The sequence below is a fragment of the Bubalus bubalis genome, chromosome 18 (genome assembly GCF_019923935.1).
Source record: "Bubalus bubalis isolate 160015118507 breed Murrah chromosome 18, NDDB_SH_1, whole genome shotgun sequence".
Taxonomy (NCBI): Eukaryota; Metazoa; Chordata; class Mammalia; order Artiodactyla; family Bovidae; genus Bubalus; species Bubalus bubalis.
This window is the reverse complement of record NC_059174.1, coordinates 52,944,764-52,960,379: the sequence shown is the minus strand read 5'-3', so window position 1 is coordinate 52,960,379 and position 15,616 is coordinate 52,944,764. Positions and strand designations below refer to the sequence as shown.

The following is a 15,616-nucleotide window of genomic DNA, read 5'->3' as shown; positions in this document are numbered from 1 at the left end:
CACCGCCAGCCCAGCCGCCGCTGCCGCCCGCGCTCGCCGCCCCCCGGGTCCCCACTAGCGGCCGCCTCCGCCTCCTACCTCCGGCCCCGTTCCTCCGGCCCCCCGCCCCGGGCAGGGTCTGGGGGGCTCGGCCCTCTGCCCGGGGAGCAAAGAAGGGGGTCCCGTCCCCTCCAGTGGCGTGGCCAGTCCCCGGCCTCTGTGATCTTGCGACAGACCCCACCCCTCAGTTCTCTCTGGGTCCTCTCCGAGACCCCCTTTTCCCTCCCGTCCCGCTCACATCCGCTCTCCGGGCTCTGTCAGCCCCCCAGAACCAGCTCCCTCCCTCCTCCCCTCTCCGGGGTTCCCCCTCCCCCATCCCGCCGCCGCCGCCCCCTCCCCCTCCCACATCCCCTCCCCTCCCCCTCCCCCGTTCCCCCGCCCCCCCCCCCATGAGGATGATGGCCGCCGGCGCGGTGCACGGCCTCTTCACGGCCTCCGCGGCCCCGCAGCCGCCGCCGCCCCCGCCGCCGCCGCCGCCGCAGCCCCAGCCTCCCCAGCAGCCGCCGCCGTCGCCGCCGCAGCCGCCGCAGCAGCAGCAGCCGCCGCCCCAGGCCCCCCCCATGGAGCCCGAGGCCCCGGATTCCCGCAAGAGGCCCCTCGAAACGCCCCCCGAGGTGGTCTGCACCAAGCGCAGCAACACGGGAGGTGAGAAGGGGCCGCGGTTCGGCGCGGGGGAACGGGCGGGGGCCTCGCCTTTCTCCACCGCCCTCCCCCGCAAACGGCAGGTGCAAGGGCTCAGGGGAGGGGAAGGGCGCCCCTCCCTAGACTGGAAAGGAGAGGGGAGTTGGGGAGGGAACCGGCCCCCTTCCCCCTCTCGCCGCGGGCCCGGGGCCCGGGAGCTTTGTCTGCGATGAGAGGGTCTGAGGGGGAGGGGGTGGTAAGTGTCCTTGGGGGCGCGCAAAGGATGGGGGGCGTGGGTCCCTCCGAGCGGGTGTCTCTGTGTCCTTGAGGGGTGTGTGATGTGACCGTTTCGGGGCAGGGGTGTTCCCAAGCTGGCGTGTCCTGGCGGGGGGAGGGGAAGGAGCTGAGGAGGCCTGTGGACCCGGAGCCTCCCTGGGGATGTCCTGAGCCAGGGTTGCGCCCGAGGGAGGCATGTGTGGGCCACGGGCGGGATTGTGCTGGGGACAAGCTGGGTGGGTGTGTTGGGTGACATGGGGGAAAGGGTGGGTGTGGAAAGCTCAGTGAGAGAATGTGTGGTCGGGACAGGTGTGTGTGTGTGTTCATGTGTATACGTGTGAGCCCTGTAAGGCCTGGATGTGTGACATTAGGGATCATGGATATGACAGGAAGAAGGGTGTGTGTGTGTGTTTGTGTGTGTAAGAAATGAAAGGGGCTGGGCTTCATATTTGAGACCCTCGGAAGGGTATGTGTGACAAGTGTGTGCATGTCACCCCAGAGGGGACTGTGGAAGAGTGTGACACATGAGTGAGAGGGTCTGTGTGACATGCAAGGGGGTGTGTGTGGGCTGCCGAATGGGCCGGCTCTGGGTATGAGCCATGAGAGGCCTTGTGGATGAGAAGAAGGCAGTTCAGTGTGTGTGACACAGGAGTGTCCCGGGTGGGGTGGGACCAGGAGAAGCTGGTGAGGGTATATGACAAGAAAAGAGTGTGGGTGTGACTCCAGAGAGGCTGTGGCTGGGTGTGACACATGGAGGTGTGCAACGGTGACATCAGAGGGGGTGTGTGCAACAGGGAAGGTGGGTGTATGACGGGGGAGAGGCTGGGTGAAATTCAGGAGGGTGTGTAACAAGGAGAGGGAAGGATGGGGGCCCATGTGACAGGGAGCAGGAACGTGTGCATGTGACACCTAAGGGGTGTGAAAAGGGAAGGTCTGTGTGTGACACCTGAGTGTGTGTATATGTGTAACAAGGGGTTGTGTGTGAAATGGTTGGTGTGGGGATGATTCTCTGTACGTATGACAAGGGAGAGTGTGTGTGTATGTGCGTGATGGCTGAATGTTTGACAACACATTAAGGGTGTGTTTAGAAGACAAGAGGGACCCTCACAGCGTGTGTGTGAAGAGGTATGTGGACCAGAGAATAAAAGCCGAGCTGGAAACTCTAGGTGTATGTCTGCCCGTGGGGTAGGGTTTGTCAGGGGACTCAGAGAGCTCAGCCCATTAACTCCCTGGAAGGAGGGAGACCCCAGAGCAGACATGCCCCTCCCAGCGGTCACCTTGGCCAAAATCTTAACGCTTCCTCTGGCCTCTTCCTCTGGATGGGAAAGGGGTGGCCTGGGGCAGAGTGCAACTCTTTTAATGGGTGCGGTGGGGACCTCCCACCTCCTCTCCTTGGATGACGGGGAGCTGAATCTCTTCTTCCCATCCCAGCCCCCTGCCAACCCTGTCCAGGTGAGATAGGAATCGGGGAACCCCTGGCTGCCTTTGAGGGTGTCCAGCAGAAATTGGAGGAAAGGGAAGTTGGGGGAGGGGTGGGAGGGAGTTTCCTGTCCTTCTTCCTGCTCCCCCACCCCCAGCACACGCATGAATGTGTCCCGGCCACTTCCTTGCCTCCTTCCTGCCTCACTGCCATTCCCAGTCCTGGAGAGGGTCTGGGGACCCAGGCGGTCAGTCCTGAGCCCAGTCCGGTGGTCCAGCCCCACCCCTGCTGGGGGGAGGGAAGAGATCTCATCCCTATTTTCTCTTAAAGGGGCTGAGATGTTCAAAATCTGAGCAGTCAGAGCAAAACGGCACCATTTAACAGTGATGCTGCCAAGGACGGTGAAGTCCTAGCGTTTGGCACCTACTACGACTCAGGCTCTGAAACATGGAGTAATCTCCCAATGCAATCCTCAGGGGAGATGATTTGAGCTGCTTTTTCAGATGAGGAAAACTGAGGCTCAGCAAAATGAAGCCACTTGCCTGAAGTCACACAGCTCATAAGTGGGGGAACTGGGATCTCTCCAACCCTGGGCTGCCCGGTTCCCATGTGCTCAGCCCTCCTCCAGCAGGGGGGAAACAGATGAACCCTTAGAGACCCTGTCCTCCCGACTCGTCCACCTCCCGTCTGTTGGCCCAGGGGAAACTGAGGCCAGGAGATACGAAAGGACGGTCCTCCGTTTACAGAAATGCTCAGGGGCAGAGCTGGGCAAGTGTCCAGGACTTTTCATCTCAAAATCGAAGGCTCCTTCCAATAATTCTTTCATGTCTGTGGGGTGCTGGGTCAACCTCACTCCTTTTCTGAGCTTCAGTGTTACCATCTGCCAAATGGGGAAATAAAAATAATCAGAATGATGATAGTAGCTACCAATTTTATTGCTTAATACCTTACATGCAGTATTTCATTTAATTCTCCTAACACTCTATGATCTGATGATGATAATAGTAAATTGTAACAATGACATTTATGGCGCCACAGTACATCAGAAGTATTATGGAAAACACTTGGCACTCAATCATTTAATAATCCTTACAATTCTGTTACCCATCTTATAGGTGACACATTGAGGCACAGAGAGGTTAATTAACTTGCCCAAGGTTAGTGAATAAGAGGCAGAGCCGGTATTTGAACTCGGGAGGCTGGGTCCATTGGATGAGTAGACACTATAGTGAACCCCATTTTCCGTCAAGGAAACTGAGGCTCGGGGGTAAGAAACTTTCACAGTAAGTCCCAGCAGACTGAACTCCTGCCCACAGGGCCAGCTTAAGGGCTTGTAGAGGAGATGGTGGCTGTTAAAAGCGGCTTCTGGGCACTACGGACAGGCAGGCGTGAACGAGGAGACTGAGTGGAGGCTCCAGTTGGGAATTCACCAGAGAAACATAGTCTTGGTCTGGTGGCACAGTAACAAAGAATGTCCCCCTTGAGTACAGACGATAACTCTTTTTTTTTTTTTTTTTTGGCCATACCATGAGGCATGTGGGATCTTGGTTCCCTAACCAGGGATCGAACTCAGGCTCTGCCAGTGAAAGCACGGAACCCTAACCACTGGACCACCAGAGAAGTCCCACAGATGATAATTCTTAAGGCGCCATTGGACTGCCCCCTATACACCTGACTGTATTCCCATCCCCGTCACCCCTACATTTACAGAAACATCAACTCCCCCATACACACGCACACAGACCTCACACCCCAGTCATAGCTGACACCAGCCAGGCCTTGCTCCTGAGATCCTCGATCTTTAACACAGTTATCACCAAGGTTACTAGCCCTAGAGTGAGAGCCTCCTGGGTTCCTCTCGTCACTGCCATGTGCTTGGTGTGTGACCCTTGGGCACATTCTTTCACTGCTCCGAGCTTCAGTCTCTTCATCTGGAAAATGGGAACTATAATATCCACCTCCACCACTCCAGGCTGTCATGTGGGTTCAGTGAGATTGTGTATGTGGGTTCAGTGCTGTTGTGTGAATTCAGCAAGATGCCTGATACACAGTATCAGGTCTGGCAGATACTCAATCTGGCAGATTGAGTAAGCTCTCAATAAACAATAGCCATCGTTATTATTATTACTGCTCTGGAGAATGTCACGTTCCTGATTCACCATCCACTGGTGATTTGCCCAAAGGAAATCACACCCCGTCCATCTCGCTGTCGGAGAGAGTGTCGCAGCTCAAAGACAGCATCGCACCTCTCAGCAGCTCATCCCTTCAGAAGCATGTCTTGGTTGTATTATATCTCTCGCAAGGACGGGCAGCACCATCATTCACCAATGTCCCGCCCCTCCTCAGTGGTACCGACCACACCCTGGCATCTTTTCCACCACCAGCTTTTCCTCACACACTCCCAGTGACAATATCAGCATCCCACCCCAGCCTCCTCAGACCTCACAGAACACATTGATACTTCCACCCCTACCCCCACACAAGAGCAGGTACCATGAGTACAACACCCCTACTTTGGTTCCCCCAAAACACGGTCACCAAAAACCCCACCTCTGCCACATTCACTTCTGTCCTACCTGTGTAGTGAACAGCCCTGTCCTGCACCCAAACCATCTTTAAGCGTCAATGCTGAGTAAAAAGTGCCACTCTTGGGAATTCCCTGGTGGTCCAGTGGTTAGGAATCTGTGCTTTCACTGCCAAGGGCGCGGGTTCAATCCCTGGTCAGGGGACTAAGATCCTATAAGCCATACAACACAGCCAAAAAAATACAGAAAAAGAGGGCCACTCTCCCCATACATAGCACCCCAAATCTCTTGGGTAAGTCAACATTATTTATGGAGGTAGAGGAGTATTGGTTCCTTGTTGGAAGCCTTTATAAGCTTTCCTGAGGATCAGGGACATGGGAGTGGAGGAGACCAGAAACCCAGAATGACTAGAAGAAGGAAAGACAGCCCGATCCCAAGGTGGAAATATTGAAACTGCAGCAGAGGGGAACCAGGAGAGCTGAAATTGGCATCTTTAGTTGCCGTCCTGTGTAGAGGGAGCAACTATCTGGACCCCAAGGGAAAAGCTTAAGGGGGTTGGGGAAGGGTGGGTGGGTGGAAAGTTCTGGCATTTTGCTTCAGTAGAAAGAACTTTTTCACAGGCAGAACCTTGGTGGTTCAAACAGGGTGGGATATGTGAGATCTGGGGGCTTCCGGGTTCAGCTGACATCTCGTGTCTGCCCTTTGCTTCGAGGCAGGCTGGCAGATAGAAGCCTGGCTCCTTCCTGGAGGAGGTGAGCATCCCACGATGGGAAATGAAGAAGAATCTGAAGAGCAGTAGAGCAGACTGTGGGCTGCCATGGGGACTCCAGGACCTTAGAATTCTGAGCTTCTACAGGTGGGAGGTCTCGGCTGGTCACTCTCTGTAGGACCCTGACCTCTGAGGAGGGGCCTCCAAACTTCCACTAGTCTGATATAGGGACCACCAGGCACCCACAAGGTGGTTTAAGCAGGGATTCCATGGACAGACTTTTTCGGGGGAATCATTTTGGGTTTAGATGAATGTGCTTTGGGAGGAAAAAAATATAACCAGTCCTTCAAACTCTATTAGCAATAATTTTTTTCAATGTCCTCTTTAAATAGATGCATTTACATTTTAAGAGGGAATGGACTTAAAAGGCATGGACTGTCTGTCTTGTTCTCTGCTATGTCCCCAGGATCTAAAACAAGGCCTGGCACGTAGTGGATGCTCAGGAAGGATTTGTTGGAGGGAGGGAGGGAGAAAAGAAGGGAGGGAGAGAAAAAGCAAGGAAATAATAGTACAGAGGAATGCAACAATTCAGAAAGAGAGGTAGATGCTGGAAGGTGAGTGGAAGCAGAGCCTGGTTTCTTATCAATGAGAACACATTCCTCCTCCAAAAAGCAGGGAGAAGCCTGAGGAGAGGTGATGAAGGAAGTGGTATCCCCCCATCCTCCTATTTTCTAACAAAACCCCAAACCTTCGAGGCGCATTTCTGCATTGATACAGCACTTAGTGTGCGCCAGACTCTGTGATACGAGCTTCGCCTGTGTTCATGAAATAGGTGATAGTGAAAGTGATGATTATGCTGATGATGACACCTGACATTTCTAAAGTGGTCTACATGCCTGAGACCATCCTAAGTACTCCACGAATGAGCATCGAATGAATGACAGTTAACCCCAGAAGACAGCGCTATCCTGTCCCCATTTTAGAGATGAAAAAACAGAGGCCCAAAGAGGTGAGGTGACTCACCCAAGGCCACACCACCCGTCAGTGACAGAAGTCCGCGCTCAGTCGAGGGCTGTTTCTGTCATTTCATTTAGAGCTTCTCAGATGAAACCTGAGGAAGTGTGAGCGAGGGGAGTGAGGGTGTCCCCAGTTTTCTGCAGAACAGCCTTCAAGAGGGAAGCTGAGGAAGTGGCCTTGGTTGGAGAAAAGATGGGGAATGAAATCAAAGAAGGAAAGAGGATGGAGTTCTTGTGAGAAACCCTCCCCGTGCTTCTAAACCTGCCAAAGATGGAGAACCGGCCCCATCTCTGTGTCAGGTTGAGGGGCAGAGCAGGCAAGGGGCCACCTCTGTGAGCTCAGGGAAGGAAGTCATTTGTTGGGGGGGTGCTTAGGAAGATGGATGGAGAGGCACCCTGGGGGGCTAATTACCTAATAGGCTTAATGATCTGATTAGGCACATTTAAGAGGATTGCCTTGGGCTAAAGGAAACCCCTTAATTCTGGACCTCCTTCCCTTGCCTGAAAAGCCACATCTAGCCCCTCGCCCCTGTGGCTCCGTGTTCACATGGCAGGGAACCCAGAATTTTCTTTCTCCTTTTTTTTTTTTTGGTCATGCCGTGCAACAATGCACAGGTTCTTATTTCCCAGACCAAGGATCAAACCCGTGCCCCTTTCAGTGGAAATAGAGAGTCCTAACCAGTGGACCACCAGGGAATTGCCGGGGAACCCAGAACTTTCAATCTTAAGGGACCAAGTGGAGATGGGCAGGGCTCCCAGCCCCCAGGACACTGCCCCAGGCTTCTAACAGAGCAGTTTCTCTTTTATCTGCTCTGGATGTTGGAGTTTCACTGGAGATGTTGAAACTACATTTCCTTTGCTTAAAAGTTGAAAGCCACTGGGGGATGATGTTCTGAGACCTTAAGCTTCGGAAACCAAATGGCCTGGCTTGTCCCTTCTCTTTCCCAGGATTTGTGTGAGCTCAGTTGCTCAGTCGCATCTCACTCTTTGCAGCCCTGTGGAGTGTAGCGCACCAGGCTCCTCTACCCATGAAATTTTCCAGGCAAGAATACTGTAGTGGGGTGTCGTTTCCTCTTCCAGGGGGTCTTCCTGACCCAGAGATTGAACCTGTGTCTCTTGCATCTCCTGCATTGGCAGCAGATTCTTTACCACTCATGCCAACAGGGAAGCCCTTCGCAAGGTTTATTATATGCCTACTATGGGCTGGGTGCTTTGTGAGTCCCTGGACATGAGGAAGAGCTTCAGTGACGTGGCCCACACTGGACCATGGTACATCCTTCTGAAGGTGTGAAACAGAGATCCATCCCCTCCCTAGGGTTCCAGGGAAAGTTCCAAGATGGGACATTTGAGGGGAGACCTGAAGCACAAAAGGAATTCATTGGGGGAGGGGCATTCTTTGTGACCCTGTGGACTGTAGCCCACCAGTCTCCTCTGTCCATGGAATTCTTCAGACAAGAATACTGTAGCGGGTTGCCATTTCCTCCTCCAGGGAATCTTCCCAACCCAGGGACAAACCCGTGTCTCCCGTGCCTCCTGCACTGGCAGGTAGATTCTTTACCACTGAGCCACCTGGGGGAGCAGAGTTCTAGGCAAAGAGAATGTGCAAAGGCGCTGAGGTGGGAGGGAGAAGGGAAGTTTGAGGAGCAAAAAGGAAGGTGGATCTAGTGTGCCAGGAGAAAGATAAGGATGTGAAGCTGGAAAACAGGGCGGGGCCAAATCACAAATCAGACTCAGAAGGTTCCTGACTTTTTCCCTGGGAGGACACGGGGGCAACAGTTTGATTAGAAGATTGCAGAGGTTAGGCCGTTGCCTTGAGACTGCATTAACAAAGCGCTTTGCACATGACCAAGAAAATTGGTTCATAACAAAGAATGACCAAAGCCTTATTAAGGACTCTTGGTGCCGCCTCCCACCTCAAGGTCTTGGAGACTGTCCTGGTGCATACTGGTCTTCAGCTGCCAGCAGGGAAGAGTGTTAAGCATGGGTGGACCAAGAATGAATCAGAATTGCATTTGAATCTCAACCCAGAAACTGTCTTGGTGCCCTTGGGCTGGTACCTTAACTTCTTTGTGCCCCTCTGTTCCTTCGTTTCCCCTTATGTAAAAATGGAGGGGACTTCCCTGGCGGTCCAGTGGTTAAGAATTAGCCTTCTAATGGAGGGGCTGTGGGTTCAATCCCTGGTTGGAGAGCTAAAACAGGGAAAAAACAAAACTTAAAGCGGAAACAGTATTGTAACAAATTCTATGAAGACCTTAAAAAATGGCCCATATCAAAACATAAAAATAAAAAATAAGTAAAACATAATAATAAAAAAAATAATAGAGAAGGAAATGGCAACACACTCCAGTATTCTTGCCTGGGATATGCCATGGACAGAGGAGCCTGGCAGGCTTCAGTCCATGGGGTCACAAAGAGTCGGACTCCACTTAGTGACTAAACAACAACATATATATAAACTATGTTGCAATGAGGGAGCTTCCCTGGTAGCTCAGCTGGTAAAGAATCTGCCTGCAATGCAGGAGACCCCAGTCCGATTCAGATTCCTGGGTTGGAAAGATCTCCTGGAGAAGGGATAGGCTACCCACTCCAGTGTTCTTGGGCTTCCCTGGTGGCTCAGACAGTAAAGAATCTGCCTGCACTGTGGTAGACCTGGGTTTGATCCCTGGGTTGGAAAGATTCCCTGGAGGAGGGTATGGCAACCCACTCCAGTATTCTTGCCTGGAGACTCCCCATGGACCGAGGAGCCTGGCGGGCTTCATGGGGTTGCAAAGAGTCGGACATGACTGAGCAACAAAGCACATGTTGCAATGGAAAAATTAATAAAATAAAATAAAATGGAGCGCATTTTCCCTACCTCACTGGGAGTTGTGAGGAATGGGTGAGATCAAGCTGGCAAAGCTCTCAACACAGCACCAGGTCAGTAATGAGTGCCAGAGCCTCTCCAGAGTCCAGCCTTCTGCTCCGCTCCCGCCTCATTGCTTCCACCAGTCAGACCACCGTCACCTCCTGCCTGGACTATTGCAGTTGCCTCTTTACTGGGGTCTTCCACCTGTGCTTGTCACAGTCTGCTCCACTCATGGGCCTCAGGGGGATCTTTTTAAAACCTAAGACATCACACATGGGGCTTCCCTGGTGGCTCAGCGGTAAAGAATCTGCCTGCAATGCAGGAGACTTGCAGGAGACACGGGTTTGATCCCTGGGTCGGGAAGATTGCCTGGAGAAGAAAATGGCAACCCACTCCAGTACTCTTGCCTAGAAAATCCCATGGACAGAGGAGCCTGATGGGCTATGGTCCACGGAGTCACGAAAGAGTCGGACACAACTGAATGATGAGCTCCTCTGCTCAGAGCCTTCCCGAAGCTCCCATCTCACCTGGAAGAAAAACCACCTTGGTCCACAAGCTTGAACACCCCACCACCATCCCCACCTCTCTCAGCCCTCATTTCCTCCCACTGTCCTGTCTCACTCAGCCCCAGCCACACTAGACATCTCACCCTCACAGCCCAGGCACACCCTCACCCCAGGGCCTTTGCACTTGCCCTTCCGCCACATGGCCACGTGGTTCTGGTCTGTTCCCTCCTCCACAGACGGGAGACAATGTATTTTAATGGTTCAGAGCAGGGACTCTGGAGCCAGGTGGGATTCGGATTTCAGCTCTACCACTTCCCAGGTGGCACTACCCAGGCGGTACCTGATGGGTACCCAGATGTTGCTAGTGGTAATGAATCCGCCTGCTGGTGCAGGAGATGCAAGAGATGTGGGTTCGATCCCTGGGTTGGGAAGATCCCCTGGAGAAGGAAATGGCAACCCACTCCAGTATTCATGCCTGGAGAATCCCATGGACAGAGGAGCCTGGCAGGCTACAGTCCACGGGGTCGCAAAGAGTCGGACACAACTGAAGCGACTGAGCACATATGTGACACCATCTACTAGCTGTGTGAGTGGGAGAAATCCCTTCATCTTTGTTTCCTTGTCTCTGGAATGTTTGTTTTTTGTTGTTTTTTTTTTTAAGTACCTCCCTCTTAGCATCAGTGTGAAAATGATATTTGTAAATTACTCGGAACAGAGTCTAGTATGTATTAGGTACTATGGAAGTGTCTGTTCGACAAAGAATGCTGTATCCTTGGGATGGGCTTTCCTAGCCACCGGATCTGACAGTCCAGCACCTACACTCCCCATCCTCTTTCCTGCCTCTTTTTGTTTCCTTGGTACTTACCGCCATCCGACAACATGAAATGCACTGTCTTGTCTCCCCTGCTCTAGAAGAATGTAACTGTGTGCTCTTGGCTGAATCACTAAAACTCTTTTGACCTTATTTGCGAAATCAGGGATCTTTGTCTGTTTTCTTCATGGCTGTTTCTCTAGAATAGTGCCAAGCACAGAGCAGGTGCTCAGGAATTCTTGGTGGAATGAATGAATGAATGAGTGAATGAGGATCATTACGTGTATTATTTCCCTATTGCTGTTCTCTTGAGTCCTTGCTCCTATATGTTACTGTGATCACAGCGGGTTTTCTAGCCCAGCCCATACCAGTGCCTCCCAGGAGGTACTATCCAAAGGTGAAGACCCCTCTCTCCTGACTCCCCTCCCTGCTGTGTGCCCCTGCAGAGGAAGGTGAATACTTCCTGAAGGTGCTGATCCCCAGCTACGCTGCGGGCTCTATCATCGGCAAGGGTGGGCAGACCATCGTGCAGCTGCAGAAGGAGACGGGAGCCACCATCAAGCTCTCCAAGTCCAAAGACTTCTATCCGGGTGAGCCCCAACCCCGGGGCACGCTTGCTCCGGCCTCCCATCCCTCTCATCTGGGCCCTCCAGGAGTGGGGAAGGCTCCCCTAGGGGCAGTGAAAGTGGTAGGGGGCCTCTCCTCCTCCCCCTAAGGGGACTGAGCAGCCCTGGGCCCCAGGGGCCAGGCCTGAGCAGATGGGGGTGGGGGCAGGGCAAGACAATGGACTGCTGCATATTCATGACTCATTTGCATGATGTGGCAGATGTACCCATTCCCACACACCTGCCCCGTTGGGTCTGTTGGAGGAGCTGGGGGGGGGTGGCCAAGGAGGCAGGTGTTGGGGTGTCCCTCAAGGCTTGGGGGGTCAGCCATCCGTGTTACACAGACCCTTAGTCTTTCCCTTTGGATTTCTCTGTCACCCCATCTCACCCGATCTGAGTCACACTGATTCTCCATCTGTGTGGTTCTTTCCATGTCTCTCATTCTGTCTCTGTCATCTTTCTTTCTTGCCCATTGGCTGAGCCACACGGCATGTGGGATCTTAGTTCCCCAACCACAGGTGGAAGCCGCGCCTTCTGCTTTGGAAGCACAGGGTCTTGACCACTGGGCCGCCAGGGCAGTCCCTTTCCCATTCTGTTTCTGACTTTCTCCTCTCTTGTTCCCTGAGTCTCCACTCCCATCGGCTTCTCTCTGTCTCCCCATGCCCTGTTTCTCTTCGGTCTCTCTGGTTCCCTTTGGAGGTCCCCCATCTCTGTTCTCTTAGCCGCCCAGCCGGTCTGTCTGTCTCTGCTTTTCCCTTTCTGTCACCTCCTCTTCCCTTCCCTTTCTGTCTTCCCATCTCTCTCCCCATATTTTCCTTTTCCTCTACCTCTTAGTCTCACTTTTTCTTCTCCAGCTATCGTTTCCAGTCACCCATTCAACCAGTATTTAGTTGCACCCCTCAATGGGTTCATTCTCTGCAGGGGGTTGCTCCTCATTTCTTTCACACCTGCTTGCCCATCTCTCCCCTTACAGTCCTCTTTTTCTCCTAAGTCTCAGCTTCCTCGTTTCTTTTTTCCTCTCTCTCCACAATCAGCCCATTTTCTGCCTCTTCTCCAGCTCTATCTCCCTTCCTCCAATCATAAATTGTCCAAGCCCCTCCCCTCTCACTAATCCCCTTCAATATCTCTCACCCCCTTCATAATTCTCTCCCAAGACCAATGCCTGAGCTTCAACATCTAGGAATCCAGGCAAGGTCCCCTGAATTGCATCTTTGGTCCAGCGCTGGTTCTAGTTCATCCTTAATCCCCATGGATTTTTTAGGTCAAACACCAGAGCTGAAGCCCAGGGTCAGGACAATTTCATATTCTCTCTCCCTGTCTCTCTCTCTCCTCTCTCCACCCCGCCCTCTGCCTCCCATCTCACTAAGCAGCTTTGGCAAGAGGTTTAGAGAACAGTCCAGGGAACCTGGCACAACCCCCTTTTCTCTTCCACCCTGGCCCAGTTTTCCCCTTACCCTTCTAGCCCACAAGGTACGGATGAGACCTCTGCTTAGGACACCCATCCAAGGACACTTGGTTCCTTGCCCCTGGATCTCATTCTGTGACATAACACACATCATCCCCTCCCAACGCAGTGACATGCCCCATTGGCTAGGCAGCTGAGAACCCCAAAGGATGGGCCAGTCATTGACTCGCTCCTGGGCCAGACACTGTTCAAACAAGCACCGTGAGCTAAGCATCTCTCTCCAGCCCCTGGACATGCAGCCAGTCCTGCTCCCCACCCCCCACCCCCATTGGGAACTTGCAGATCGTACAGCATGTGCTGGCTCCTGGCTCAGAGATGCAGGAATAGCCCTACATCCCAGTCCAATCCCTGGGACTTCCCAGGACCCAGAGGAACGTAGGACATGGAGATGCTACTGCTCTCGCATGTGTTTCTCTGCTTCTGGCTGATACTTTCCATTCATTCATATTCTCTGAGCATCTTCTCCAGGCCAGTCCCATGCCAGACAGAGATGGGGACACAGTAGTGACTGAGACACCCCAGCTTAGCCCTCATGGATCTCACATCCCAGTAGGGAAGATAAACTGAATACCAATCATGACTTAGGGTGGTCAGGGCTGGGACTGGGGAAGCCCAAATGGAGAGAGCCCAGACAGAGCACCTGACCCAGACTGAGATGATCAGGAAGGGCTTCCTGGAGGAGGAAGCCAGAATAATAAAAGAGTGGGCTAGGTAAAGAGCAGTAAAGTGTGATGAGGGGAGATGAAAGAGCATGTTCAAAGACTGCGGGGTGGGGGTTAGTTGTTCAGTGTGGCAGGTGAGAAATGACAATGGAGAAATTGAAAGGGTCCTCTGGGCCTAGTTAGCTCACACACACACACACGCACACGCACATGTATGTCTGCACTTATGTATCTACTCCATGAAACAAAAATCTGTGTGGCCCTTAACCCAAAACGGGGGGCGGAACACACGAAGGGTGCCCCCTCCTTGGTACAGGAACCCCCAAGCTCCAGATTCAAGTCTTCCGAGTCATACATGGAGAAACTTAGACCCTGAAGGAAGCAGGTACCTGCCCCAAGCCGCGCAGTCTTCTGTGTAGCTTACCCAGACCTCTCCTGATTCTAAAATTCCTTCAGATTTTAAACAGCTGCCTGAAGCCCTGGACCCTAACCCCAGAAGAAAAACAGATACAGACACTTTTTTTTTTTAATGTATTGATTTATCACATCTTTGCAGCTGAGTTTAACATCTTACGTATTCTTTTTTACCATCAAAAATACAAAGCAAAATTGCAATCATTGTATGCCTCCCTCCAACACAGACACACGCACACACTCCACTCACACCAAGTTTAGCACCGGGTGGCTTAATGTTTAAAAGCCCAGACTCTGAAGCCAGACCCATGGGTTCAAAACCCTGATTTTTCACTACTGGCTGAATGAATTTGGACAAAACCCAGGTGCCTTAATGTCCTTAGCAATAAATCAAGAATAATAATATCACCTGCCTCATATATTAAAGTGAACAAATATATATATATATATATATATATATATATATACATACATACATATAAAGTGCTTAGAATGATGCCTGGCAATTGGTGTTATGTAAGCACCAGCTGTTATTATTAGGTATTCTTTCAGGGTTTAACTGAGTCCCCCAAAGCCCCTGTGGATCCTGGTTAAGAACTACAAGGGGGTGTGAGATCACAGACTCCCTGAGCTGGAAGGAAGCCTCACAGAGATGGAGAGCCGGGCCACTTCAGCCAGGCTCTCCCTGGGGCCACCCCACCCCCCAAGTTCCCACCCTGACCCACACCCTTTCCTATTTACACCCAGACGGAGGCAGCCTATGCGCTGACTCACGCTTGGCTCAGACCAAGCCATTGTTCTGGGGTGGAGGGGAGTAAGAGTGAGGAACAGCGGCCCAGAGGACATGGAGGATGTCAGCTACACCAGTGACCCAGGACGGGGACACCCAGACACATGGCGAGACTGGCATGCCAGGCTGAGCGACGGCAAGCGAGGGATCGGGGTGTAACACCAGCGTGCTGCACTGGTATACCCACAGGACACTGGACACTCACCCCCAAGTGTCCCAGACACGCAGGCACATGGAGCCTGGTGCACTCAGGACCCAATTTAGATCCAGGGAGCTAACTGGTCCTGCAAAAGGAGTCCTTCCCAGGGAGACACACACACCACACCTAGCTTGCCTGTGTCATCCAGGCACTCACAGCTTCACCCCAGCCAGTCCTGGTGGAGTATTCTTTGTCTGGCTGTAATTCAGACCCTCACACACACACACACAAATACATGAATTCTCCAAATATCAATTCTTACATACTGACACCTGGGTCTGCCTGTCGGTTTCTTTCTCTTCCTCATGTTCACCCTCATCATTCACAGTGTCTTGCCTGTTACTTGTACATGCGCCTTTGCACATACATTTGCAGTCCACACACCATTTGTCCAGGTAGTCTTTTGAACACCCAGAGGTGTCCGGATATCTTTTTCCCTTACGTTAACACACACACACACACACAGGCGCACTGTCATACAATCTCCAAGTGCTATGCATTTATCGTACAACGTCAATGCCACTTCCTTGGATTCTTTGTTTCTTACTCTCAAACCCTCGTGCACACCCAGCTCAGTCTTATAAATAGTGTACATAACCTTGAACGTCACAGCAACATCCAAAGTCTTTCCCCCCCACACAAACGTCTTTACTGAAATCACTATGTCATGCAGTCTGTTTGTATCCTGGTCTCTCCTGCTCTTTCTTTTACAC

The 15,616-nt window shown here is 52.4% G+C and overlaps 1 protein-coding gene across 1 annotated transcript in view; it reads left to right on the top strand.

The window, feature by feature from the left end:
* The first annotated feature begins 501 nt into the window (after positions 1 to 501).
* Positions 502 to 15,616, top strand: part of NOVA2 (NOVA alternative splicing regulator 2) — a 29,161-nt gene continuing 14,046 nt past the window's right edge. The window contains exons 1-2 of the mRNA XM_006067479.4: positions 502 to 684; positions 11,215 to 11,358. Coding sequence (XP_006067541.2) covers positions 600 to 684; positions 11,215 to 11,358 — 229 coding nt within the window. The 5' untranslated portion in view covers positions 502 to 599. The remainder of the gene's footprint in view (positions 685 to 11,214; positions 11,359 to 15,616) is intronic.